General features: G+C 35.9%; 1 protein-coding gene across 2 annotated transcripts; it reads left to right on the forward strand.

Annotated features, from left to right (window-relative positions):
* Positions 1-582: 582 nt before the first annotated feature.
* Positions 583-26,623, forward strand: LOC127661115 (1-acyl-sn-glycerol-3-phosphate acyltransferase epsilon-like). 2 transcript variants are annotated; one of them, XM_052151689.1, is made up of 8 exons: positions 583-1,350; positions 13,664-13,730; positions 15,853-15,968; positions 16,661-16,750; positions 17,160-17,250; positions 19,521-19,682; positions 23,510-23,633; positions 24,231-26,623. In XM_052151689.1, exons 1-8 carry the CDS (start codon positions 1,132-1,134, stop codon positions 24,454-24,456), a joined length of 1,095 nt encoding a protein of 364 aa, XP_052007649.1. In that variant the 5' UTR covers positions 583-1,131; the 3' UTR covers positions 24,457-26,623. The 2 variants fall into 2 exon arrangements, with proteins under 2 accessions (XP_052007649.1, XP_052007650.1); XM_052151690.1 differs by having other exon boundaries at positions 26,376-26,623.
* Positions 26,624-27,313: the final 690 nt, after the last annotated feature.

Below are 27,313 nucleotides of genomic sequence, written 5' to 3' on the forward strand. Positions count from 1 at the left end.
AATTTGTAGGCGGAACCGGAAGTCTAATTCACCATAGGTTTCCTCGGGATTTTCCTATGGGTTTTTATAATGGCAGTTTTTGAACTTGTGTTAAATAAGGTCTGTGTTAACATTACTTGATGTTACGTTGACGTTTTGTTCTAAATCATAAATTACACACAGTGATACCTCAAACGTGAATTTTGAAGACGCCGTGTTTTTTTTTTTTTTGTTTTTTTATAATGTACTTCAAAATTCCCGTTTGATGAATGCCTGTGTGTAATCCAGAGGAAACCCATGATGAATCAGAGTTACAGGTCCGCCGACCAATTCTGACGTTTTTTATTATTTTTATTTGTGTATTGCCTAGCCATGGTCAAATACAGAGCATAACATAATTAGTTACCTTGTACAGAGAGATTGAAATAAAATAAAGAACAAAAAAACAACAATAATACGTTTTTTGGAGTGCACATGGCTACAAGCACGGGGAGGCGTCGTCCTCGCCGTGGCAACCGTCACGTTCCCGGAAGTCAAGCTACAGCCAATCAGCATTCAGTATACAAGCACGTGGCTGCTGACCATTCTGCAATATGGCGACAGAGAAAGGCGTGTGTGACTTTGCGAGTGAGCAATGTGGCCGGCTGTATGTGTAAGAAACCGTGATTGTTTATTTAGATAATTAATTTACGAGTAGTAAAACAGAACTCTATGTTTAGATCCGCTTGAGGTTTGTGTCACGGAAATGTTCCCTGGAATGTTTAGGACGTAAAGCAGTACATCTAGTCCTTTTTAGGCTACTGCAAAGAAAAGTGAAGAGTGCGCATGACCCGACAGCACTTCGCATTTAATTTGTGGGTATAAATGAATAGTCTCTTAATAGACTGATCATGCTTTAGGAAGTATTCTGCTGCATTGACAGGGAAGTCATGGTCAAAGCTGCAGGAAATTTCCGGCAGAAGAGCAACGCGGGATCAACTTTTTTGTCTTCCTCTTCGAGATCTTTTGCGTGGTTATTAGTTGAATCAGACTGATTTCAGCATCAAGATCAATGCATGTCAGGCGGGGTCAGTGAGGACACCGAATTAGTTTGAGTTTTTAAGCTCCGCAGGGGTCAGGTTCACTGGGATCGTTTTGAGTTTTCCAGTCAGAATGCTGCTGTCTCTTGTTGTGCACTCATACTCGTTGCGGTACTGGCTTCCAGCGGCGGTCATGCTGGGCACCGCACCGGCTTACCTGCTGTGCTGGAGCGCCTGCCGCCTGCTCACCGCTCTGCTGCCGGCCAGACTCTTTCACACTGTGGATGACCGTGTGTACTCCGTGTATCAGAGCATGGTCCTGTTCTTCTTCGAGAATTACACGGGCGTGGAGGTCAGTATGTATTTAAACACGATTTGCCTTCATTTATTTTATTCAGTTCTTACTAGTAAATGTAACTTTACACATTGTTTTTATTGGATTGAACGTTCAGAGTTAAAACATTACTAAATTCATATTTGGGTAATACTGAATCATTCATATGAAATGATCAATAAGAGAATTTATGGAAATTAATTGCTTCCTTATTGAGTCTTTAATATGTAAAGAAACACAAACCTTTAACTACACATTATTTCAATATAAATGTATAGCTCATTAAGAAACACTTTATTATTAACTAGTATACTGGATAACATAGCAGCAAAATTAACAGTAATTCCAGCCTTCAGTAGAAAAGCTGTATAATTTTAAACTAATAATAATATATTATAATAGTAATATATCTCAATGTCATATCTCACCTTTTGTCACGGATCCAGTGGTCTCTCTCTTTCTTCCTCACTGCTGTCAGAGCTCGCGCTCCCCTGAGTACTGATTACACGCACCTGAATATCATTAGTGGCTAATCAAGAACTGCATATATATGTACCCCACTTTCACACACACTCTTTGTCTGTTCTCATCGATAGTATCTCTGAAACTCCAGACCTTTCTACTATGTCAAACATACCTGTGTCTTCATTATTGCCTGCAAGTATCATAAGACTGTTGTGAGTTATCTGTTCATCATGTCTATACCCTGTCTGGATATTACTCACCTGCTATTTGCTACTCTGCTCAACTGGATTTACTCACAATATCACTGTTTCAATCATCCGTTCAATAAACCCTGCTACCGAGTTCATATCTCTGCCTCCGTGTTTAACTTTTAAACCTCACGCTTTTATTTTGACAATCTGAACTCTCCAGGAAGTCCTTGTAGGCAAGTTCACAGATTCTGGTCAAATGCATCTCAGGCACCGTTCTAAATGCATATTATAAGTGAACCGAACTATTGAGGATCTACATCTGAGATGTTGCTCATGAGTAGACCACAAATATTGTGCACCGCGTGAATGCAAAAAATAGCCGCGAGTGTGTGTAAACAGAGCAGCGCCATTCACTGACACCCTGGAGCTGCACATGCATTTTATATTTACTTATTAAACACAGCCTTTTTTCACAGAGCTATCACACATCTTCAAGAGGCTTTGAATAAAATGCATGAGTCATATGAACTGCTTTAATTGTGTTTTACTGATTCTTTTGTCATTTTTGGAGCTTGACTGTAAAGAACATGACTAACACACAGTATCAGATTTGGATCGGGCTTGTCAGACCGATACCCGATCCATAAAAATAAAAAAACGTAATTATCGTAGCCGATACCAATCCTGGTATCAGATCGGTGCATCCCTACTATGAAGTAGTTTAGGGGCTTAACCGAATAACGGTTCCATATCACTTCGCCAAATCATTTGTGTTATTTCAAAGAGCCCTATAGGATACACAGCATAGTAACCAAATAAAACCAAGACATAGTTATGTACATCGGATAAAAATTACAGACCATAATAATCCTCAATTTAATTCAATTTCAGTCAAAAAGCAGCCTTGCGCTCCTTTCTCTCTTCCACTCTGGTGGCGTCTGGTTATTTAGGCCTATGTGATGACTCAGTGAATCGTTTTCAAACAAACAAATTTCTTAAAATGATTTTAATAAACTAATTTTATTTCATTGACCGGTTCTTAATATTTCAAGACATTACATGCATGTCATGCAGATTCAAATGTGTGTAACACAAAGAAAACCCTACATTTGTACAGGTGTGTCTTTAAAAAAAAAAAATGCTGCTATGGCCTGACAAAAGGAAAAGGTTCATTTAAAAAAGGAAAATGTGAAAATTCCTTTTATGGTTTCACAACTGTGTCCTTATTACTTGTCAAACATTTATATAGAAAAAACAACAATATTAATGTCAGCCTTCATCCTGAATTTCCTCTTGCCATATGTCACCTGCTTTAAGTTTAGTAAGGTCTCACATGCTAACTTCATGTCAAAACAATGACCTGTCGACTCCATCACCCAAATATGAAGAAATCGTTTGTGATGTTTAAGAAAATGCATTCCATTTTAAACTAAAGTGCATCATTTTAAAATCAAAAGCTTTTAGACACTTAGTATTCTAAAATCTAAATTGAGAGAATATTTACATTTATGCATTTGGCAGATGCTTTTATCCAAAGCGACTTACAGTGCACTTATTACAGGGACAATCCCACTGGAGCAACCTGGAGTTAAGTGCCTTGCTCAAGGACACAATGGTGGTGGGGATCGAACCTGCAACCTTCTGATTAACAGTTATGTGCTTTAGACCACTACGCCACCACCACTCCTAGAGAAGGAATGGAATGTATACGTTCCCAGCACCGAAATAGGGGCTGTTCACATAGGACGGACAGAAAAGGCAGAGACTTCAAGACAAGCATTTCGATATTGAACTCCTTGGTCGACCCATGTATTACAAAGGCCAATGAATCTGCTGTTATTCTGAAATTATGTAAATTATCGGCATCAGCCAATTACTTTAAGCCATGATGGCTCCTTGCTTGCATGTGAAGGACTCTGTGCACTGTTCAAAGATGCATGGTTACATGGAAAAGCAGTGGGAAACGGGTGCAGGTGGACACATGTGCTGCATGGTATGGACACATGTGCTGCATGGTACTGACACAGTGAGGAAAACCATGTATGTGTGAGAAGTTAATAAGCAAAAGATTGCAACAAACTCTAATACCTCTGAACCTGTACAATAGATTAAGGCTGTTTTGGCCTAAATATAAAGAAATCATGAAGTTTCATGACTTTGCTTTTTAAATGTACAGTGACTAATGAATTGTCAAGCGTAATGTAACAATGTTTGTTAATGTCATTAATGACAATAATTCTAAAGTGTTGCCCATGTCTTATTGATCTCAGGTAGACCGTTACTGCAGCTACTTGTGTTTTTCAAATTGAACTGCTGATGTTGCCTTGGTTTTCTCATGTCTCAGCTGTCACATGTCAGGTCCTCATTTCCTTTGCTAATGGCTGTCATTCAACCAACAGCCAAAGCAAGGGTTTTGGAGTTACCATGTAACACTATGTCAATTACATTGATTGAAAACTACTGCGAATCTCACAAAAACACTGTCTCATCTAATTTCACTGCCATCTTTTGATCCGAAGGTTTTTTGAAAGGTTTTGTCCTATATTCCCTACGATAAACCAGAATCAGAATGAGCTTTATTGCCAAGTATGCTTACACAAGGAATTTGTAAAAAAGATATAACAGTAGAGCTGCAACTAACGATTATTTTGATAATCGACTAATCGGAAGATTATTGCAACGATTAATCAAAAACCCACTATTCAGCTTGTGCCTTGACTTAAAAGGATGTAATAACTGTGTACTAACAATAAAGAGTACAAAATCATCTTTTAAAAATAACTCTAAATGACATTTATTGAATTACAAGAAAAAAAATCCTTGAATTTTTATTAAGTTTATTCATTAAATTCATTTTAAATGGAAAAAAGACAAAAATGATCTAACAAGATACATTTACTTAAGAAATGCATAAGATTTTAAGACTTGCTTTCAGAGTATGTATCTTGAATATAAGTATCTTTTCACTTGTTCATACTTCTGCCAGTGCAGTAAAGACAAAATATGCTTTAAAATATAAAGTATTAATATCTTATGTTGCTTTTCGGGTAATTTATGTTGTTTTGAGGATTTTTACCATGCGTTCAGACCAGAGGCGTCGAGAGCTTCAAATCCACCAGAAATCATTCATTTTCTATGACAGCCAGCGTCTCTCGGCAGCGAGAAGCGGCACGGCGAGTCTTGGGCAGTGTTGTCGTGAGGAAAGTGCAGCCAACATTATGGTAATGAGCTTTGCTGCGGTTTGGCGGCAACCTATTGGAATATAGAAGTGCTCCGCTCTAGTGAAGTCTAGAGAACACAACCGTGTAAACTTTGGTTCCCACCAAACATAAGTTCCGAAGACAAAATTGAGCAGAAACTGATTATTGCCGTGGCGGGTTTTCCCGTATTCTTTAATCTGTCCCTGTTTGCTTACAGGGATATAAATAAAATTAAATAAAAAAAACAATGCGTGGACAAAGATGTCTGAAAATGTTGGTATGCCAGGTGAGTTGATGAAGTGGATATTATGGTTTATATAATATTATATAATAATAACATATTCAAATATTTCATGAGGATATATGCTACTTGTGATATGTCGTCAAAAAGATACCGGTCGACATGTTTGGGTGTTTTGTGGCCCCTTTAAATATAGTTCACAAAACCAAGCATTCTCAACGAATGTTGCCACCTATTTCAAATACGTCAGAGCGTCCACAAATTTTCAATAGCGTTGTTGGCAGGGCAGCCAAAGCGAATTTTGATGCTCTCGCCGCCTCTGGTCTGAACGCATGGTAAGATATTTTAAAATGTTAAACATTATATTTAACATTTCTCCAATAACATTTTTATTTCTGCTGTATAGCTCCTAAATCAGTGTGCTTAAGCAGTTTTAGATATTTATATTGGCAAGTGAAACCTTTTTTTCTGCATTGCATAATGGACTAAGACTACTCTCACCTTTTTGTTAACTTTGATGCATCTTTAACTCACAAAAAAACAAACTCTCTTAATAGATCTGCATTTTGCTGATTTTCTTTATAAGATACACACTGACATACAGTATATTATGATTCATTACGCCATCATGATAAAATCTAGCTGCAGCAAGCGGGCGTGTGGGATGAGCCCCGGCTCAGAAGTTTGAAATGCTCTCTCCCTGTTTTTCACACAACTCATAAGCGGCTCTGACCGCATGGAGAAATGCTAGTTTTGGATGGACTGAAAATTGCACATGGTTGAGACTGGTGTACTTCACAAAATAGATGGCAGATGGCGCTTGTCCCTCAAGCGAGCACGATTAATGTAGCTAGATTATAACTTGATGGCTTGCGACTTATTGAATTCATAATACAGTTGAAGTCAGAAGTTTACGTACACTTTAGCCAAATACATTTAATCTCAGTTTTTTACAATTCCTGACATTTAATAATAGAAAATATTCCCTGTCTTAGGTCAGTAAGGATCACTACTTTTATTTTAAGAATGTGAAATGTCAGAATAATAGTAGAGAGAGTGCTTTAAGCATTTATTTCTTTCATGTTCCCAGTGGATCAGAAGTTTACATACACTTGGTAGCATTGCCTTTAAATTGTTTATCTTGGGTCAAATGTTTTGGGTATCCTTCCACAAACTTCTTACATTTATGTATTTGGCAGACACCTTTATCCAAAGCGACTTACAGTGCACTTATTACAGGGACAATCCCCCCCGGAGCAACCTGGAGTTAAGTGCCTTACTCAAGGACACAATGGTGGTGGCTGTGAGGATCGATCCAACGACCTTCTGATTACCAGTTATGTGCTTTAGCCCACTACGCCTCCGCCACTCCATCCTTATAATACGTTGCTGGATTTTTGGCCCATTCCTTCAGACAAAACTGATGTAACTGAGTCAGACCACTCCAATACCTTGACTTTGTTGCCCTTAAGCCATTTTGTCTCAACTTTGGAGGTATGCTTGTGGTCATTGCCCATTTGGAAGACCTATTTGTGACCAATCTGAGATTTTGCTTGAATATATCCACATAATTTTCCTTCCTCATCATGCCATCTATATTGTGAAGTGCACCAATCCCTCCTGCAGCAAAGCACCCCCACAACATGATGCTGCCACCCCCATGCTTCAGTTTTGTTTCATTAGACCAGAGGATATTTCTTCAAAAATTAAGATCTTTGTCCCCATGTGCACTTGCAATCTGTAGTCTGGCTTTTTTATGTTGGTTTTGGAGTAGTTTGCTGACCAGCATTTCAGGTTATGTTGATATAGGACTTGCTTTACTGTGGATATAGATACTTGTCTACTTATTTCCTCCAGCATCTTCACAAGGTCCTTTGCTGTTGATTTGGGATTGATTTGACAAAATGTGTCTCCTTCCTGAGCGGTATGATGGCTGCGTGGTCCCTAGGTGTTTATACTTGCGTACTATTGTTTGTACAGGTGAACGTGGTACCTTCAGGCATTTGGAAATTACTCACGAGGATGAACCAGACTTGGGGAGGTCCAAGTTTTTTGTTTCTGAGGTTTTGGCATTTTTTTTTTTCATGATGTCAAGCAAAGAGGCACTGATTTTGAAGGTAGTCCTTAAAGAAAACATCCACAGGTACAACTCCAATTGACTCAAATTAGTCTATCAGAAGCTAATTGCCTAAAGGCTTAACATAATTTTCTGGAATTCTGCAAGCTACTTAAAGGCTCACTAAACTTGATGTATTTAAACTTCTGAACCACTGGAATTGTGATAGTCTATTAAAAGTGAAATGGTATGAAATCTGTGGAGTGGTTAAATTAGTTTTTATAACTTTTTCCTACGTGTATGTAAACCTTCTAACTTCAACTGTATATGTGTCACTGTGCATTTCATATTGTGAAAAAAAAAAATATTTTCAAAAAGAGGTTTTTGTGAGTTAAATATGGATTGAAATGAAAAGAAAGGTGAGAGAGGGTTGTCTTCACTCCTTTATACACTGCAACAAAATACATTTTAGAGTTTGCTTGTTTTCTAATACAAATATCTAAAACTCCTTTAAAACATTTTACATTTTCTTTGGCAGCTATACTACAGAAGACTTTTTTTTATCTGATTATGTTAAAAATAATTATTTTACTAAGTATTTGTAAAATACAAATATTTTAAATGATCTAAAAATCCCTTTAATAAAAGATGCATAGAAGATATTTATACTTGCTTTTAGAGAGTAGAATATAAGAACATTATATGTTATACTTGAATATAAGTATATTTTGTCTTTACTGCACTTGTGGAAGTATAACCAAGTGAAAAAATACACTTATATTTAAGACCGTGTTTCCCAACCACTGTGCTGCGGTCACTAGTGTGCCGTTAAAGATTGTCAGGTATGCCGTGGAAAATTATCAAACGCATGAAAAAAAATTATAATTTCAGGGATCCAAGCTCCTCACCTTTCGGAGAAATTCGCCATTTTAATACTGAATGTCTCATAAATTATTTTAATTAAATATTACCTTATCGTTTACGAATATCAGAGACCCCAGTTATTGAACTAATTTAAATTCAACAAGAAACACTTCGACCTAAACATAAACGAGACCTTTTATTACTTTCTGCTATCAAAGCAACTGCAAGCTTTTTCTCTCTTCCAAATATATGTTTTCAATGTTTATTGTGCACACCTCCCGCTTTTTTACATGGCAAACTCATAAAGAAAAACGTTTGTTTTTTTTGCATAGCCGAATTTCAAACGTTAGTAAATGTAAACACGCTCCTAAGACAGAAAACATGGACAAGTTCTTGAAAAGTAAAAATATTGAGGATTGTTAGCTTATGTGGGATAGTGATGTGCCGTAGAATTTTTTTGTTATAAAGTGTGTCAAGGTTGGGAAACACTGATATTATATTGCTTCTCAAGTATCTTGTTTTAAGGATTTTTAGACCATTTTAAATCCAAAACAAGACAAAAACACTTGATGATAATAGATTTTTTGCTATGAATTTCTTTACTGAATTAAACGTAATAAAAAGGTATTGTTTCCCTTTAATTCGGTGAATGTCATTTTAGAGATATTTTTAAAAGATGATTTTGTCCTTTATTAATAGTGAGCACGTTTAATACAACCTTTAAGTCAGGGCACAAGCTGAATAATCTGTTAAGAACTAATGATTAATCGTTGCAGTCGACAAATAGTCGAATAATCGTTAGATTAATTGATTATCAAAATAATAGTTAGTTGCAGCCCCACCAGGCAGTTATAGAAGTGCAGAGGTCAGGGTCAATGACTGCCAAGTAGAACTGTATCAAAAGTGCCTGTGACAGATTTGAATATTATAATAGAAGTTTTATTGATATTTGCCTTTTATCATTAGAAATGTTACAGAGAACTGTTGAGGAGAGACTGTTAGAATACATGCTTCAGAGAAAGATTTATGAGTGTTCCACAGGAAACTGGATCTGCTCAAGTTGTGTGAGGTTAGTTTATTACATCTGTTTAAATGAGATAAGCACATATTAGCAGATGATATATGATATTAGTTTTATTGATATTTGCCTTTTATCATTAGAAAAGTTACAGAGAACTGTTGAGTAGAGACTGTTAGAATACATGCTTCAGAGAAAGATTTATGAGTGTTCCACAGGAAACTGGATCTGCTCAAGTTGTGTGAGGTTAGTTTATTACATCTGTTTAAATGAGATAAGCACATATTAGCAGATAATATATGATATTAGTTTTATTGATATTTGCCTTTTATCATTAGAAAAGTTACAGAGAACTGTTGAGTAGAGACTGTTAGAATACATGCTTCAGAGGAAGATTTATGAGTGTTCCACAGGAAACTGGATCTGCTCAAGTTGTGTGAGGTTAGTTTATTACATCTGTTTAAATGAGATATGCACATATTAGCAGATGATATATGATATTAGTTTTAGCGATATTTGCCTTTTTGTCATTAGATAAGACAGATAAAAGTTACAGAGAACTGTTGAGGAGAGAGGGAGAATGAAACAGATGAGCACTTTAACATTATGACCACAAACGTGTCCGTCGCGGCTCTGATATGCAGACAATTTAAGTGAGTCTGCGTAACAACAAAACAAACCGTGACTGGACATTTACAAGTCTCTGTTTCGCATGCAAAGCAGGCCAAAGGGGAAAATTTATGTATCGGCCTCTGTGATATATCAGTCGACCGCTAATTCTTTGTATTATTATTATAAACTTCAAGGAACTCGACAACTTCTCAAAGCAATGCAACATAGGAAATTACTGCATACATAAGTAAAAAAAAAAAAAAAAAATCCAATGAAAATAAATGCTTCATTAGGCTTTAAAGATTTAAGTGTTCTCTGTAGAGATTATATATCTAAAGGAAAACATGTGGGTTTGTTTCTTTTATATCTAACATCATTCAAACAGAATTTTATTGAGGGCTTTAAGGTTAAAAAAAAAAAACATTTTTAAATGGTTCACGTATGTTTTTACCGCAATATTGTGAGAAGCCAGATTGAGTAGCCAGAGTGATCCCGCTCTGCGCTCGAAACAGGAAGCTTACTGGATTCATGTGCGCTTGCATGCTACACAGATATCACGCGCAAAAAAAATGTGAACCAAAGCTGCACTTGTCTGAAGTATATTTAGAACATGAGAGAAATGTCATTGAATTTGCTTTGGTGGCAGCCAAAACATTTTCGGTGTCTGAAAAACCCTGTCCATGTTTCTTGAATTCCCTTAGTCTTACGTGAAGCCCTGACCACTGATAGATACGCTCACGCCATATACATGGATATTTACATATCCTGATGTAGAGATATACATAGCGATGTGCAAACCTTGCAAATCACCGTTTCCTGCTCTGTTGTCAAATGTTTTGTGGTTTATCGTGTCTACCGGTATATCACCCACCCCTTTTTTTTCTTTTTATTTTAACATACACTACTGCTGTGAAGTAGCTAAAATGTCTGTGCTGACATGCAAGTCCTTTACAAATGGTTGTGGCATGGTTCATTTTGAAGAACTTGGTCTAACTGTGCCTATCACCAGTCAGCAAGGTTATATAATCTAACATATTTTAGAGATATGATGTTGTTAATGTCTTTTTTTTTTTATTTTTTATAAACTGATAAGGGAAGGTGTGTCCAACGCATACATCTTGGTTGTGAATTAGCAATAAAGTTGATATCAAAGATCAGCCACAGCAGACAAACAGTGAAGTAGTTAGTTTTCAGATTTGAGGAGAATGAGTAAGGAGAATGACTTCTAATATTTTACTAATAAACATGTTAGACAGAAATCTCTGTTAGAGGTAGAAAAGTCACTATTGTTCTTATATTTTGGTTATAAACAATATGTTGGTGAATCAAGAAAACTAGTTAAGAACACATCTAGGTTATATTTCACCCCAAAATAAAGAATTTATTAAATGTTAATTTTGCATAAAGAAAATTAAGGGTATTTAAGGACCATTAAAAATGTTTGCCTTTTGATATAGTTATAAAAATTAAGTGAAAAAACGATATTTTTGCCAGTTTAAGATTATTTGTGGTTTAACAGACATAAATTTTCTGTCATTTAACATCCTTTTTTTTTTTTTTTTTGTGTCTGTTATTGTTAAATATTTAAAATATTGAATTAAGTAAAATAAGTGTTCAATTTGAGGCAATATTAACTTTTCTGAGGGCATATTTTATCTAATCCTTTAATGTCAAATGGTTCAGTTTAATCAACTTATTAAAAATTTTCAATCTGAAAAATATTTTTGCGATATGTATGCCTAGAATCGAAAGTTAAGAAATTCCTTAGATTTTACAAATGAAATGAGAGGAATTTATTTCCAGGGATTTATTTATTATTTTTATGGTATTTTTGCACCAATTTCTAACTCTGGTTCACTTACATTCAGGAAACGTGTTTTAGTTTTCATGAAATTGCAATACAAAAAAAACTAAAACAAACAAATTGGTCCATAAAATACAACAATGAGCCAAAACATTATGACCCCACAGGTGAAGTGAATAACGTTGATCATCTCCTAACAAGGCCACATGTCAAGATCTGACGTGATTAGATGGTAAACAAACAATCGGTTCTTGTAGTCAACGTGTTGAATGCAGGAGAAACGGGCAGGAGTAAAGACCTGAGCGACTTTGACAAGGGCCAAATTGTTATGGCCAGACAACTGGGTCAGAGCATCTCTGAAACGACAAGGCTTGTGGGGTGCTCCCAGTCAATAGTGGTGAGTACCAATCGACAGTGGTCCGATGAGGGATAAACCACAAATTGGCAACAGGGTATTTGGCATCCAAGGCTCGTTGATGTGTGAGGGTAACGAAGGCTATCCTGTCTGGTCTGAACCGACGCAAGGTCTACTGTGGCACACATTAATGAAAATGGTAATGATTTTTACGGGAGGAATGTGTCAACACATCGTGCTTCTCTCCCTGCTGAGTATGGGGCTGCGTAGCCGCAGACCGGTCAGAATGCCCTTGATGATCCCTGTCCACTGTCGAAAGCACCTACAAATGGGCATGCGAGCTTCGGAACTGGACCATGGAGCAGTGGAAGAAAGTCGTCTGGACCGATGAGTCTCATTTTGGTGTAAACATCACGTATACAGCAGTGTAATTGTGCGACGTTTACTTGACGAAGTGATGGCACCAGGATGCACTGTGGGAAGACGACAAGCTGGTGGATGGAGTGTGATGATCTGGGCAATGTTCTGCTGGATGTGGATTCATGTGAATGTCAATTTGACATGTGCCACCTACATAAACATCGTTGCAGACCAAGTACACCCCTTCATGGCAATGAGGTTCCCTGATTGCAGTGGCCTCTTTCAGCAGGATAATGCACTCTGACACACTGCGCACATTGTTGGGGAATGGTTTGGGGAACATGATGAAGAGTTCAAGGTGTTGCCCTGGCCTCCAAATTCCCCAGATCTCAATCTGAATGAGCATCTGTAGGATGTGCTGGACCAACAAGTCCGATCCACAGCAGCTCCACCTCGCAACTTACAGATCTTGAAGGATCTGCTGCTAATGTCTTTGTGTCAGATACAACAGGACACCTTTAGGGGTTGTGTTAAGTCCATGCCTTGGTGGGTCAGAGCTGTTTTGGTGGCACGCAGAGGACCAACTTAATATTAGGTAGGTGGTCATAATGTTTTTCGGCTCATTAGTGTATATTTTTATGCAAAAGGTAATTTGTAGATTTTTGTGAGGTTTTGCGAGATTCACCCATATTGTAAGCCAAACACAAAGTGGTCGATGAATGCATTCATCACACTATAGATCAGACAAAGACCAATTAATTGACGTACTGCATAAACCATAAGCGTCTTCGCCTAATGCTTTTAAGCAGCTTTACTCTGAGAGACCTGAAAGCCCTGTGGCATTATTGGGATCCATTTCCATAAATATTGTAGGTGAATGTTCTTGCTAAATTCTGCCTATTGATTTAATGGTTCGGATGACGTCACTGTGTTGCAATTAACTTGTCTGGGGCACAAACTCAATCCATATTAAATGAAGCTTGTTGGACCAGAGGTTGTACCATGTCCTCTTGTGCTGGAAAAAGGTTATGTTTAACTGAGGTATTACCTTTTCAGGCAGGGTCAGTACATTTCAGACAGTAATATCCTCCCAAGTCATGTTCATTCAAACTATGATGTTCTTTGTTGTGTAATCCATTTTTAATTTGTCTAAGTCTCTGTTCAGGTTGTCATTTATGGGGACATACCAAAGAAGGAGAACGTGGTCTACCTGTCTAACCATCAATCAACAGGTAACTCTTGATGTTTCGAAGTCAAACCTTACAAAATATTGGTGATTTTATACCATGACAATACCACTATTTTGGACTAAATTCAGAATTTAAGAAAGCGATTTTTCTATTCATGAGTTGGAATTTGAATTGAATTGGCAATGCAGGAAGAGGTATCTGAATTGCAATTTAAAGACAGTCATGCTCCAGTCTTGCAACAAATTGTAAACCATGAAATCATTATTTTTGAAAAATTTTGCCCTGATGTATACTATACATTCACATATACACTACAGGTCAAACGTTTAGGGGCATTTACTCATTCTTTATTTTTTATTTTATATATATATATATTACTTTTGTAAGGAAATAAATTAATATGTTGGCACAATATTTTATTCAGATAACTTTTAAAAATAAATATTGAAATAAAAATGTGGGTTAAAGCATTCTGGGAAAGTGCTGTTACATCATGGTTCATGAAATAAAGTGAATTTTTTATATATAATAAAATGTATAAATATTTATTGGGTTCAATACAAGTTAAGCTCAGTTGACCACATTCAACTTTTATAAAAAAAAATGGTGGTTCCATTAAGGGAATTAAAATGGAAATGAATGGAGCCAGTGAAAAAAAAAAAAAAAACATTACACCATTTCAAAAGTATAGCCACAAGAAATTAGCATTATACACACGTAAACATTATTTTAGTGTTAAAAAAAAGTGTACACTTACAATGTTAAAGTCTCCATATTTAGGCATGCAAGGTTATTTGAAAGCTTAGAATCTGAAATTTTCAGAGATATCCTGCAATCAGTTCTGCATTTGTTACATAAAAATAACTATAAATAATTTCTCTAAACATTCACATTGAAACTTATCACCCTCTAGAGGTGATGGGGAAAATATAGTTATTTGAAAAATAAGTCCTTCACATAGCATCAAAATGGACATTTCATATATCAAATGAAAGATCATTCTCAGGAATGTGACTGTATAATTTGTTAATTTTGTTGCCCTAATACCACAGTTTGAAAGATTTTGAAAAGAATCACAAAGTGAAATATCATTTTTGTCATCAAATAATAGAAAGTCATCAAATACAAACGTCTAATTTCTGCTCTGATAACCGCTGCTGTAAGCCCCAAAATCCTTATATCTGATATTATCTTAGGGAGTTTTCAAAAAAATTAGCCATTTTTTAAATATCTGTAAGCTTGCTTGGCTGAAGAATCCAATATTATATCTTAGATGTCCAGAACAAAATATGCCATGCAGAAGGAACAGCTTGCACAACAAATAATCAGAAAATATCAAGTATTGATGATAAAAGGGAAGCATCTCCGCGTTCTAATGACAACTAGATTGATCTAGTCCACTCAGAGGCCGAGATAATTAATGAAACAATGAGGGTGGTGCTTGAACTGACATTTAGGCTGAATGTCTATGGATGAGCACGTCAGTGAGGGCAAATATTTTTTTGTTTTTCATAAGATTTATAAACATTTTATTATTTGTGGGGTTCTCTGAAAAATTAGACATATTTTTGCAATTACTCCACAATATGTGTGAATTATGAGCTTTTAAATTTGGGGGTGAACAATTTCAGGAAGCAGCCAAAAAATGCATAAGAGTATAAGGGGCTGAGGGACATATTTTCATATGTCATATTTTGTGGAAATCAACATTATGCTTCAAATGAACTTGTATTGAACCTGAAACATTTCGTTAAATACAATTTTATTAATTTACTGTCATCTAATGTTCCTGGAAATACCACATACAGTATATGTTGCTTGTATAATAACGTTTAAGGGTTATTCATACTGATAAAAGTAACGTATTATTAATACCTTTACAGCAGTAATATGAATTTCATTCCATTTTAATTTTACTTTGTTAAATACAGTTTTAAATTGCAATTCTGCATCTTCTTTGGTACTTCATTAAAATTATAATTAAACTGAATTTGCAAATTAAATCAATTCAATTCTGAATGGTTGTAGCATGGTATTCTTTAAAATACCATACAAATAATGTGATAAATGGGCTAATCATTGAGGTCAAATGTTTGAAGTACCATGTTATTGCCACATGATACAATTATTCTACCATTTGTAAGTGTTGTGTTCTCAATTGAAGCTGATTGGATCATTGCTGACATGTTAGCCGTCCGTCAAAATGCTCTTGGACATGTAAGGTACGTCCTGAAGGACGGGCTGAAGTGGCTTCCACTGTACGGATGGTATTTCTCACAGGTAGTCTACACCTCTAAGGCACTGTTTCCACCTGGTATTGAGATGCGTTTTCGGTGATCCGATCACTAGTGGTCAGCTGAGACGTATTGCTCTTGCCACCTAGTATTACCATGCATCTCAAATACATCTCCTGTGGCCATTTGTGGCCGGATTTTCAAAGGGTCTTGGATTTTATGACGATGTACATTTAATCACTGTCTGAAAAAAAAAAAAAAAAAGACAAAAGCGGGAAAACTGTTTCTCCAAGATGCTACACACCACAGTAATACACACTGAAGAACATACGCGATGTTCTCGTGATTGTGTATGTATTCACTATTTCAAATGTTTTGATTGGATGGTTACTTCCTTTTAAAGCCACATGTGACCGGCAAAGGTTAAAGTCTTGTTTTAGCGCAGCTGTTGATTGACAGGTGAGGGGTGGCGCTTCACTGCTGTCCGGGACGTAATCAGGATGGATTAGCATTCACACCTCAAATGCGGTGTGGTCACATGCACTATTGGCTACCTCCGTATATGGTTTCAGTGATCAGATTTCAAAAAGTTTACGTCCTGTTTACACTTGTTATCAGATCACCAAAAACGCATATTAATAACGGGTGGAATCGGGATCGAATTCATGAGAATTGGACACATTGTGTTTATTATGTGGTTAAAATAAGCACTCGCAGGATTATAAATGTAATTCACAGCATGGTGGGGTGTATGTGAAGAGAAGTGCCAAATTTGAAGAGAAAGCCATGAGGAAGAAACTTTCATCTCAGGTCAAACTGGGCACACCAGTGAGTATGAACTTATTTTGTCACTTTTAAAATCATATTGACTTTTTGGGTAATTATGTGACCTTTTTTTCCAGACATTAAAAAGCTTCCTCTGCTTCTCTTTATTTCATAAATTTTTTTGGCTAAATACTTTTTCCCATGACACTACTGGAGCTATCCAGCTGTGTCATTAAATCATACAATGTTTCTCTCATGGAGCCAAGCTCTTTCTCTTTCGTCATAAGCAATGAGACTACACGTTGCCCCCATATTTGATATTCCCAAGTTTTGTATTTTCACCCCATGAAAGAGCTGAAGAATGCCTGCTTACAGCTGTCCTGTCCCACGACTGCAAGATACCCATAATTCACTAACGTGAGTAAGCCTTTCAGTCTTATGACTCTTGTTCCACTATTTGTTTTGGATGCAGATGTTTCTTGTCATCTTCCCAGAGGGAACCCGCTACAACTCCGAGCTCAAGAAAGTGATCGAAGATAGTCAGGCTTTTGCAGCTAAAGAAGGTATTGTGAGGTCATGTGATGTCTAATTATATTTTGATCATGAACATATTGTCCACATCTGCACAAGTTTTGATTCTACCCTGTGCCTCGAGTCTTTTGAATCGGCTCATCAAAATGATTCCGATTCGTTCAGTGATTCATTCCACAAGTTAAGCCTTTGCGGCAGTACGTGGTGACAATTAATCATCTTATGTGTTTTGAGCGTGTCATTGAATCGCAAGCATTTATTTGTTCATGAGTCCATGTATGGGATCAAACGAGAACAATTCTTTAACTTCAAAAGATTCGTTCAAAAACACTGATTCATTCACCAATGTAATATCACTAGTGTGCAGTGTAATTGCTATAATGCAGTCTGATTGGTGAGCACTTCATGTCGATTGTTAGTAGTGGTCAAGCCACATGATTTTTATTATGTTTTATACCAATACCAATCTCTGAGCAGGGTGATTAATGGTTTGGGCTGTCACGATTATGAAATTTGTCTGATGATTAATTTGACAAATAATTGCGATTTTATGATGTTTGTCTCTTAAGGCTTTCACGATAAATTGTCATATTTATAAGGTGCAGGTGTGCTTCATACACCTTAAATAAATTTTACATGGGCTGCTGTTGCTCAGGTGGTAGAGCGGGTCGGCTGCTAATCGCAGGGTTGGTGGTTCGATTCCCAGCCCACACGACTCTACATGCCGAAGTGTCCTTGGGCAAGACGCTGAACCCCAAGTTGCTCCCAATGGCAGACTAGTGCCTTGCATTGCCGCTCTGCTGCCATTGGTGAATGGGACACAGTTTAAAGTGCAGACCATTTACATATTTAACTTGAAATATATAAATCAAATAGTAAAATGGGGATATATGATTTACAGATTTAAAAACCTATGAATGATATGAACTTGATGTTTTAAATATCAAAACATTTCTAAATTCTTAAAATGTCTCTTTGGTCAACTTTGGTTTTTGTCAATTTTATATTTACACATGTTTTGGAGCTCATATATTGTATATTATTTATTTGTTTCATAGAATATATAAAAAATGTCTACTTCAGTTTCTATTATGCTACAGTCAAATATTTCTATCCTAATTTTTTCACTTTCGCGTGTTATTTTAATGCTCTTTGATTAAACCCACAAGCCTTCATTTCGTATGAAGCAAAACCTTTTTCTTATATTATAATATAAAAGGGCCAGGACAATTTAAAATTACACGATCGTTTAAAGTGACGCCGGAGCACTTTGCATTCACTATCAAAGTTTATATGTCTAAATGCTAAATATTTGAATGATAGATAATAAGATGAACTTGATGAATTTAAATACTATTAATAATATTTGGCTGACAATCTGCAACACCGAATGCAAACACAGAAGAAAAACCATTATGGTCTATCAAACCCCATTATAAAAACCCATAGGACAATCCAGAGGGAACCCATGGCGAATTCTCCTCTGGGTTTTTGGTCTACTAGCTGTACAGCTCTATAGTTCACCCAAATCATTCATTCTCATTTACTCACACTCGTGCAGTCTCAAACTCATTGGACTGACTTTAGTCTGCGGAACACACAGATATTTGAAAGGATGTATGGAGGTTTTTTTGTTTATATAATGGGGTCAACAACTTTAAACGTCCAAAAAAGACAAAGGCAGCATAAAAGGAATCCATATGACTCGAGTGGATTAATCTCTCAATGTCTTCTAAAGGAATATGAACGGTTTATGTTCAGCAGAAGGAAGTCATACAAGTTTGAGACGGCACAAGTGTGAGTAAATGATGAGAGAATTATAATTTTGGAGTGAACTTTTCCTGCCATTGAATTAAGTATTAAAAAAATCTGTCTTATTCAGTAGTGGTCAAAAGATTATACTTTAAAAGGCAACGGGGTCAACCTGGCGCAATCCAATCTGGAATGTAATAAACAAAGTATAACTGGGCCTTAAAGTAAAACTTGCATTGAAGCCATAGTCATGCCTGATTTTTAAGCAAACTGTTCTGAGTTTTTTTATTAATTATTATTATTATTATTATTCATTAGTAAATCTGAATATTTTTTTTTACAATTCCATAAGTAATCACAAACATCTTAGTCATCGCAATGAATTGGTCAAAAAAGGGTGGGAAACCATTGTTTGTTCTATCATTATTGAACTTTTAATTAATTCTAATTTCTGAAAGTTTTCCCCATATGCTGGACAACCTGTAAAAAAGTTGAACTAATGTAATAAATTTTACTCTAAATTGACAGTTTTTTTTTTTGCCCGTTGTAGGACTGGCAGTGCTAAAGCACATTCTAACGCCAAGAATGAAAGCATCACATGTTGCCATAGAGACCATGAGGGATCACTTGGATGCTGTCTATGACATCACAGTAGCATATGAAGGAACTCTCACGGCAGACGGCCAAAGACGATCAGCTCCTACAATGCCAGGTGCACTCATGTCATATACTGAATTTGCAAGTGTACACTAGGTCTTTTCTCTTTGTATCATCAACTGAAAGTGGCACAGGAAAGAATGAGGGCACACTGATTGAGAGCTGCTCAAATACAGATATGTGAATTTCCTGTCACTTCCTGTAAACAGCGAGTGTGTTACGGCATGCTATTTTCCATTGGTAACTGTTCCCAAAAACACTGAAGTCACAAATGGTTTCATGCAGAAAACATCCTGTTTTCCACAGGAATAAACAGTAGCAGCATTTAGGTGGCTGTGTGGATATTGTGTCTACATCCTTTTTTTGTATTAAAAATAAACACCTTCTCATGTTTTCAGAAAAGTGCATGCAATAGGGTTGTCACGATACCAATACCATTGAAGTTTCATGATCCTTGATACCAATTGTGAGAAGAAAAATAACGAATGAGATTTAACACAATCCTTTATTTAAAAAAGCTAGCCTTCAGGTATTTCTAAATGAAGTAAACATTGCTTTATTTTTCTCAATCAAGTGAACTTTTTCGCAGTCTGTGAGTTTCCTCATTTAGCAGCGTAAATCTCACACTTTTTAATTATTTATTTGTGCTAACAGTTCTTTACATAATATACACCATGCACTTGCACAGAACAGATGTAAGGGCAATTGGGCGAAGGTCTTTAAGAGCTCTGGTATGAGGTGTTTTAGAGACTGGAATAACAGTAGTGTTTTTCCATGCTACTGGTACAAAAAGACCTGAAACAGCAGAATACATACATGCCCGAGTTGTTCTGCGCACTCTTTCAGAACGATGCCCTTAAGGCCATCTGGACCAGTAGCCTTATTTGGTTTAATTCTATGGAGCACTTTGATAACCTCCCCTACCTCTATTCTCATAGGTTCAGATTCTGTCTGAGTATCATTATTCACAACACATGGAGTATTATCAAATCATGAATAAAAAATATTTCAGTTGTCAATCAGTTGTAACCGTTTCTGTTTGTATTTAATCCCCTCCAGGCATCTCTGACATTGCTGGTTTTAAATTCCTTCTCAACTTTCCCTTTATACTGTGTTTGCGCCTCCTTTATCTTACATTTAACTTCTTTATTTAGCTCTTTTACCTTGTCTCATCCCTTTAAAAAGCCATTCTCTTCTTATTTAAAGATTGTTTAAGATCTTTATTAATCCATGGTTTGTTGTTTGGGAATATTCTAAAATGTTTTGTTTGAACCACCGCCTCTGCACAAAAATGTATGTAACGGGTAATCGTGTCATTCAACGACTCATGATCACTGCAACAATTAAAATCATTCAAAAATATATATTTTATTATTATGGAAAGTCATTCAAATGTAATAGTGGATTTTGTCTTTTGCTCTTGGAGCAAATGTGTAACTTGTTTCTGTACAGCAATCTAAATTGAGCAATTCTGTGATTTGGTGACTAAAAACAGCCATTTGGGCTCCTTAAAGTTTCAGTTTAGGAGCCAATGGCTCTTAAGTTATTATTATTTATTTTTTTGTCTTGAACCTTGATTATAATGCCTTTACAATGCATTATACAGTTGAAGTCAAGTTTACATACACCTTAGGCAAATACATTCACAAGTCAGTTTTACACAATTTCTGACATTTAATCATAGAAACATTCCCTGTTTTAGGTCAGTTAGGATCACTACTTTATTTTAAGAATGTGAATTGTCAGAATAATAGTAGAGAGAATTATTTATTTCAGCTTTTATTTCATCACATTTCCAATGGGTCAGAAGTTTACATACAATTTGTTAGTATTTGGTAGCTTGCTTTTAAATTTTTTAACTTGGGTTAAATGATTTAGGTAGCCTTCTACTAGCTTCTCACAAAAAGTTGCATTCATTTTGGCCCATTCCTCCAGACAGGACTGGTGTAACGGAGTCAGGTTTGTAGACCTCCATACTCGCACACGCTTTTTCAGTTCTGCCCACCAATTTCCTCTTTTTGTGATTTGGCTTTGTGATGGCCACTCCAATACCTTGACTTTGTTGTTGCTAAAAGGCACAGTTAAATTTTGACCCACTGGAATTGTGAAACAATCTGTCTATAAACAATTGTTGTGAAAATTAATCGTTTCATGCACAAAGTAGATGACCTAAACGACTTGCCAAAACTATAGTTTACTAATATATCTGTGGAGTGATTTAAAATGACTTCAACTTAACTGTATGTTATCTTCTAACTTCAACTTTAAATGTGGGCATCATAGAAAGTGTAACCAAAATTATTTAAAAATTGTCTATTGGATAATGCAGCAGCAAAATTAACAGTAAATCAGTAATTCTAGTTAAAGTCTTTAGCAGAAAATAAGCTAGTTATCTTTACATGTGTTATTTTTTTTTACTTTTATCTGGACTTACATTCACACCAAAAGTTTTGATCACTTCAGTTGTTATCGGATAAGTCCACTTTTTCAATCAGTTCTTTTTTTTTAATCCAGTTATGCTATATATTATTGTAACGTAATACAAATTATTATTAATAACTGTAATAATAATAAATATTAGAAGTTTATTATACAATAGCAATGTATTTCAGTCGTAATTTCTTAACTTAAAAACCCTGGGGCTTTTATTTTGACGGAACACTCCACGAAGATTGTGTAGATATAGTTTTCATTGAAAATCTGTTAATTCTACTCCGGGTCCAATCTCAATGCATGTTTTAAGTGAACCGAACTATTGAGTGTCTACAACTGAGATGGAGTATGTGTGGAGTGCTCCCATATTGTGTGCCGCTCTGAGAGCTGAAAACTGCAGTACATCAGCCCATGAGTGCTATTGACACAACGTATGCAAACTATATTTATTTATTAAATGCAGACTTTTGGGATTCATAATGCTATTGTATCTCTTCAAGAGACTTTTAATAAAATGAATATTTAATTATGCTTTTATGGTTCTTATATGCTGTTTTGGAGCTTGACAATAACGACCATGATTAACACCCTGTATCTGATTTGGATCGAGCTTGGTGGACCAATAACCGATCCGGTTAAAAACGTCAGTATCTGAGCCGATACCAATCCAGATATAGGATCGGTGCATCCCTATCAAAAAACACTATTTCTGCTATGGTAGTTTGTGAAAGTGTATGTTTTTATACTGTTTTTCAAAATTTCAAACTCATTTTATCTTTTTATAAAATAAATTGGTTTATATAGTCTATTGTATACCTATGTCATATTGCATGTATAATAATGTGATTTAAGTTTCATGTAAGCTATATATTTTAACACTAAATTCACAACAATGAAAGCTAAAATTCCACATCTAACATTCAAGTGATGGTACAATGTTCAAAGTGCAGTGTGTCAGGTTTCTGAGGGCGAAAAGGAGAATCTATCCCCCCTTCGATCTGACCATGAACTGTACTAAGGAAAACTGCTGCTAGTTTAAAATGATGATGCTGTAAATGTCTTTTTGTAGAGTGTCTTAAAACAAGATCATCCAGTTTAATCGGCCGTTGCTTTTCTCAGTTATTTTTACTGCTTTGCCCGAAAGGTGTTGGCAACACATTGTCAAGAGATATTGGTTTAAACTTCAAACAATACTTTGTGCAGTCAAATATTTTCCATATGAAGTTGGTGTAAATTTAAATGGTGGAAAAAATGACAAAATCGAGACTTGCAAGAACGTGTGATAATTGTACCAGGTTTTGTCATTTCCTCTGACGTAGTTATCATGCTGTCTTCATAAACAGATACTTTTTGTTGTGTTGGATCTGTTTGTTTGTTTGTACACATTCTGTGATGATTGTCTGAGCTGTTTGTTCATTCTCTATTTCCCGCTCTCTGTGTGTTTGATAGAGTTCCTGTGTAAGGAATGCCCGAGGGTGCACATCTACTTCCAGCGTGTGGATATTAGGGAAGTTCCTCAAGAGCCAGTGTTCTTCCGCAGGTGGCTTCATGAACGATTTGAAATCAAGGACCAGTGAGTATCTAAAATAACTCTTAGACTGTATCATCACCTACTACATAACTGAACACTTAATCATGTTGTTTGTGGTATGCTGATGACGTCAGTGATCACCGCAGTGTTCCCACGGTTCGAAAAGTTACCTAAGTCATGGAACCTCTATAGTGAATGCACATTTTTCTGTTTATTAGCTATTAAATATTGAATTAGTTAGATATTGCTCTTTATGAGTCTGTATAAAAGTAGCTACATGATAAGCTAATAAAAACGTAGCTAACTACATCAAAGCTAGTAAAAGTTTAAATGTTATTTTGCACCACCGAACGGAATTGCTAAAATTAACACTGTTTTACAAAACAAACCCATTTGCTGTTGATCTTACAAGATAGTGCCCCCTTCCAGGTCACGGCATTGGTCAAGTCAAATGTGCTTTGCCCTCCCAAGGAGTGCATCTTAGTACCAGCCCAGCGTGGTTGGGTCATTTGGGGACCTTGGAGGGGGCATTGCTCCCCTAGATATTCTTTGTACCCCGTCACTGATCTGGTTTTATCAAAGTTACCAAGCAACATATTCAAAACATTGTTTTCAGAGAGTCTTTCTCCATCACTGTAGGCTTCTGAAAACTTTCTACGAGTCTGAAGACCCAGAGAAAAAGTGCCAGTTCCCTGGAGTAGGTCGAAGGTCACCTCTTGGTCTCGCAAAGACATTGCCTTCACTACTGATTTTGGGTGGCCTCACGTTACCCATGCTGTTAACAGAGTCTGGTAGAAAACTCTATTTCAATACTTGGCTCTATGGCACTTTGATTGGATGGGTGTGGGTCCATGTCAGTCCATAATCCAGCCATATGAAAAAAAGCTAAATCCATCCTGATCGCTCATATCAGCACTGAGAGACTTTATAGGTTTCGTTGTTGGATAAGATACCTATTTTTATAATTTGGGTTATTTTATACTCCTCACTGGCTTTATCATATCACATCTGGTTAGGACAAAAACACATAACATGGAGGGAACATTTTAGAAAGGTTTTGTATTAAGGTTGGGTAAATTCACGTGCTCAAACGTTTGTTAGTTGCCACTGAAATGTGTTCAATGTACCATTTGTTTCAATTTTCATCATACATGATTATTCGGCTGTTGAGGACTTGTGAGGTTCTGAAAATGATGAATGATTTCTGATGAGCGTTTTGTTTACAGGGTCTGTTTGAATCCTTTCAAAATGTTCTCGAAAATGTTTGGGAGTATTTTATTAACTTATGGTGTTGAGTGTTTGTAGTAATGGTGATTTTTGTTGGTTATGCATGTGGTTTCACATTAATTATAATTTGATGCCAAGATCTGGATGGTCCATCAGATATAGGCTTTTTATTGGCAGTATTTGCATTTATTGCGAAATAATTCACAGATGTTTGCCAAACGTCCCAGGGTATTTAAGAAATTGGGAAAATTCTGTTATTATTTACTCACCCTCAAGCTGTTTTAAACCCATACACAGTCACTTTTTCTGTAGAACTCCAAATTTTGAAGATGTACTTGGCTGTTGTACATATAACAACAGTTCATTTTGACCACAGCTGTCAAGCTCCAAAAAGGTCAACATCGCATAAGTAGTCCATACATAGGCTTGTGCGCTATATTCTGAAGTTGTTCCATGGAAAATAAATGACAGCTTTGGAATGACATAAGGGTAATGAGATAATGACAATTTTTACTCTGGGGTGAACTTTTCCTCAAATGATCCTGAATAATTTAAGAGCAACAGATTTTGATTATTTAAATGCAATTAGTATATTTACTTACATGATAAAAGGAGAAATATTAGACATTTTTATCGATGATCTTATTCATGCCTATAAACTTGTGCTTTGTTTTATTTTTAGTTGTGTGTGTGTGTGTGTGTGTGTGTGTGTGTGTGTGTGTGTGTGTGTGTATCATGTCAACTGAAATCCAATTGATTCTAGTTTTACTATACTAGACAGTAGGCATAAAATGATTTATGATTGAGTGACTGAGCTTTCATTTGGAATTTGTGGGCATTTCCAGAGCTTCAACAGGTCACCCTCTACTGGAAGCTTGTGGCACAGCAAATGAAAAGTTTCCAAGTTTTAAAAAGCTCATATGTTCATAATCTCTTTGCTAGCCCGTTCGAATCTTCAGTGTTTTCTAGAAGATACTTAAGTTCTTCAAAAAAAATAGTTTCCCACATTAAACAAGATTTGTAGGCTCGCAGTTGAGTATGATTACCCATCGTTTATGTTGTCGTCTTAGAAGTCCATGATCTAAAAATATCCTAATGGGAATGGTATTTCAACATTTTCAAAGTTTGAGAAGCTTGAAAATTTAAATGAGCAAATTAGACAAATGCCTTTTAGTATTGCGATAATATCAGAGTTTATAACCTAAAATTATGCTAAGTGTTTAACCCTTAAATAGCATCAAGCACTTCTACATTTAACAAATAAATGTATGGGCTATTTAAAAATGAGCATACTTCCAAATGTAAGCTTTTGCCAAAACTAACCTTAATGGCACTTTTTATATGTTTATATGTTTAAGTACAGATTGCACAATATTGATTACAGATCCATGCATGTAACGTCTCAATGTTTTCGCTGCGGACGCAGTTAATTCAATGGTTAATTACTATTTTTTTCCTCCATGTTTTCAATTGAGGGTTAATTAATTGCAAATTTTTTTGTCCTGTTTTTTTCCCTCTCTCTCTCTCTCCTCTTACCCATACCAATTTTTCTAAAAGTATGCAATGTAAACAATGTAACCAATATGAAGTTTTTACATGAAAAGATTCTACCTCCTCCTGTTAATCCATATCTAAACTGTGTTATCATGAATGTGTTATTTGGGGGTTGAAATGTGCTTCATATTTCTGTGTATTGTCAAAGAGACATGTTTGTAAATGGAAACATTGTAACTTCATGTGTGAGCTTTCATTCATGTTAACATTTATGGCAGTGTGTCTATTTTCTCATGAAAGAAATCACTAAACAGAACACAATTCAAATCTTTATTTTCAGTCTCTTTATTTCACTACCTCATTTTAGTATATGCTGATGCTTGTTTTTCCACCAATATGGCTTTTTGTTGATATAATGAATACTTGACATTCAGTTCTGTTTGACTGAATTGGATAGACATGGAGGAAGGCTTTCAGTGCAGTCTGGATTTTAATTATGTATATATTTTGAAAAATGTCAAAGATTTCTCTATAAAGATGATAAATGCACATATTTTTGGTCTTTTGTAATATTAACGGGACAGCCCCTAATTATAAGGTTAAATTTTTTTATAAAGATCCCGCTGTAAGCGGCATGACAAATGATCAATTCCATTAAATTCGACTGTAGTGTTGGTGTCTAGGTGTTAGAAATGGGCTATTTACATTGGGTTAAGCTTTGTTCATGACAACATTTTCAAGTTTCCCTATTCCCAATTCAATCCTCAAATCTCTGATCCATGAGATCCTGGGAAAAATACTTGAAAACAAATTTCTTTACGCTGGTGCATTATTGATGCTTTAAAGACGTGTTCATATCTGAATTCTCATTCACAATAAATGCTTTCTGGATATTAAGACTATAGATGTTTTAAAGGTAAAATGCCAGTTTCCAACAACCAGTCTTGGGTAAGTTATTTGAGGGAGAGGAAAACAAAGCAATCTAATACAAATTAGTTATT

This window comes from Xyrauchen texanus, chromosome 20 (assembly GCF_025860055.1).
Source record: "Xyrauchen texanus isolate HMW12.3.18 chromosome 20, RBS_HiC_50CHRs, whole genome shotgun sequence".
NCBI classification, from domain to species: domain Eukaryota; kingdom Metazoa; phylum Chordata; class Actinopteri; order Cypriniformes; family Catostomidae; genus Xyrauchen; species Xyrauchen texanus.

What these genes read in the sequence shown, in the direction of transcription:
- LOC127661115 (XM_052151689.1), top strand. Translation starts at nt 1,132, where the DNA reads ATGCTGCTGTCTCTTGTTGTGCACTCATACTCGTTGCGGTACTGGCTT. An exon ending in GGCTTTTGCAGCTAAAGAAG is followed by an intron (nt 17,251 to 19,520) that starts GTATTGTGAGGT and finishes TGCCCGTTGTAG; the next exon opens with GACTGGCAGTGCTAAAGCAC. An exon ending in ATCAGCTCCTACAATGCCAG is followed by an intron (nt 19,683 to 23,509) that starts GTGCACTCATGT and finishes TGTGTTTGATAG; the next exon opens with AGTTCCTGTGTAAGGAATGC.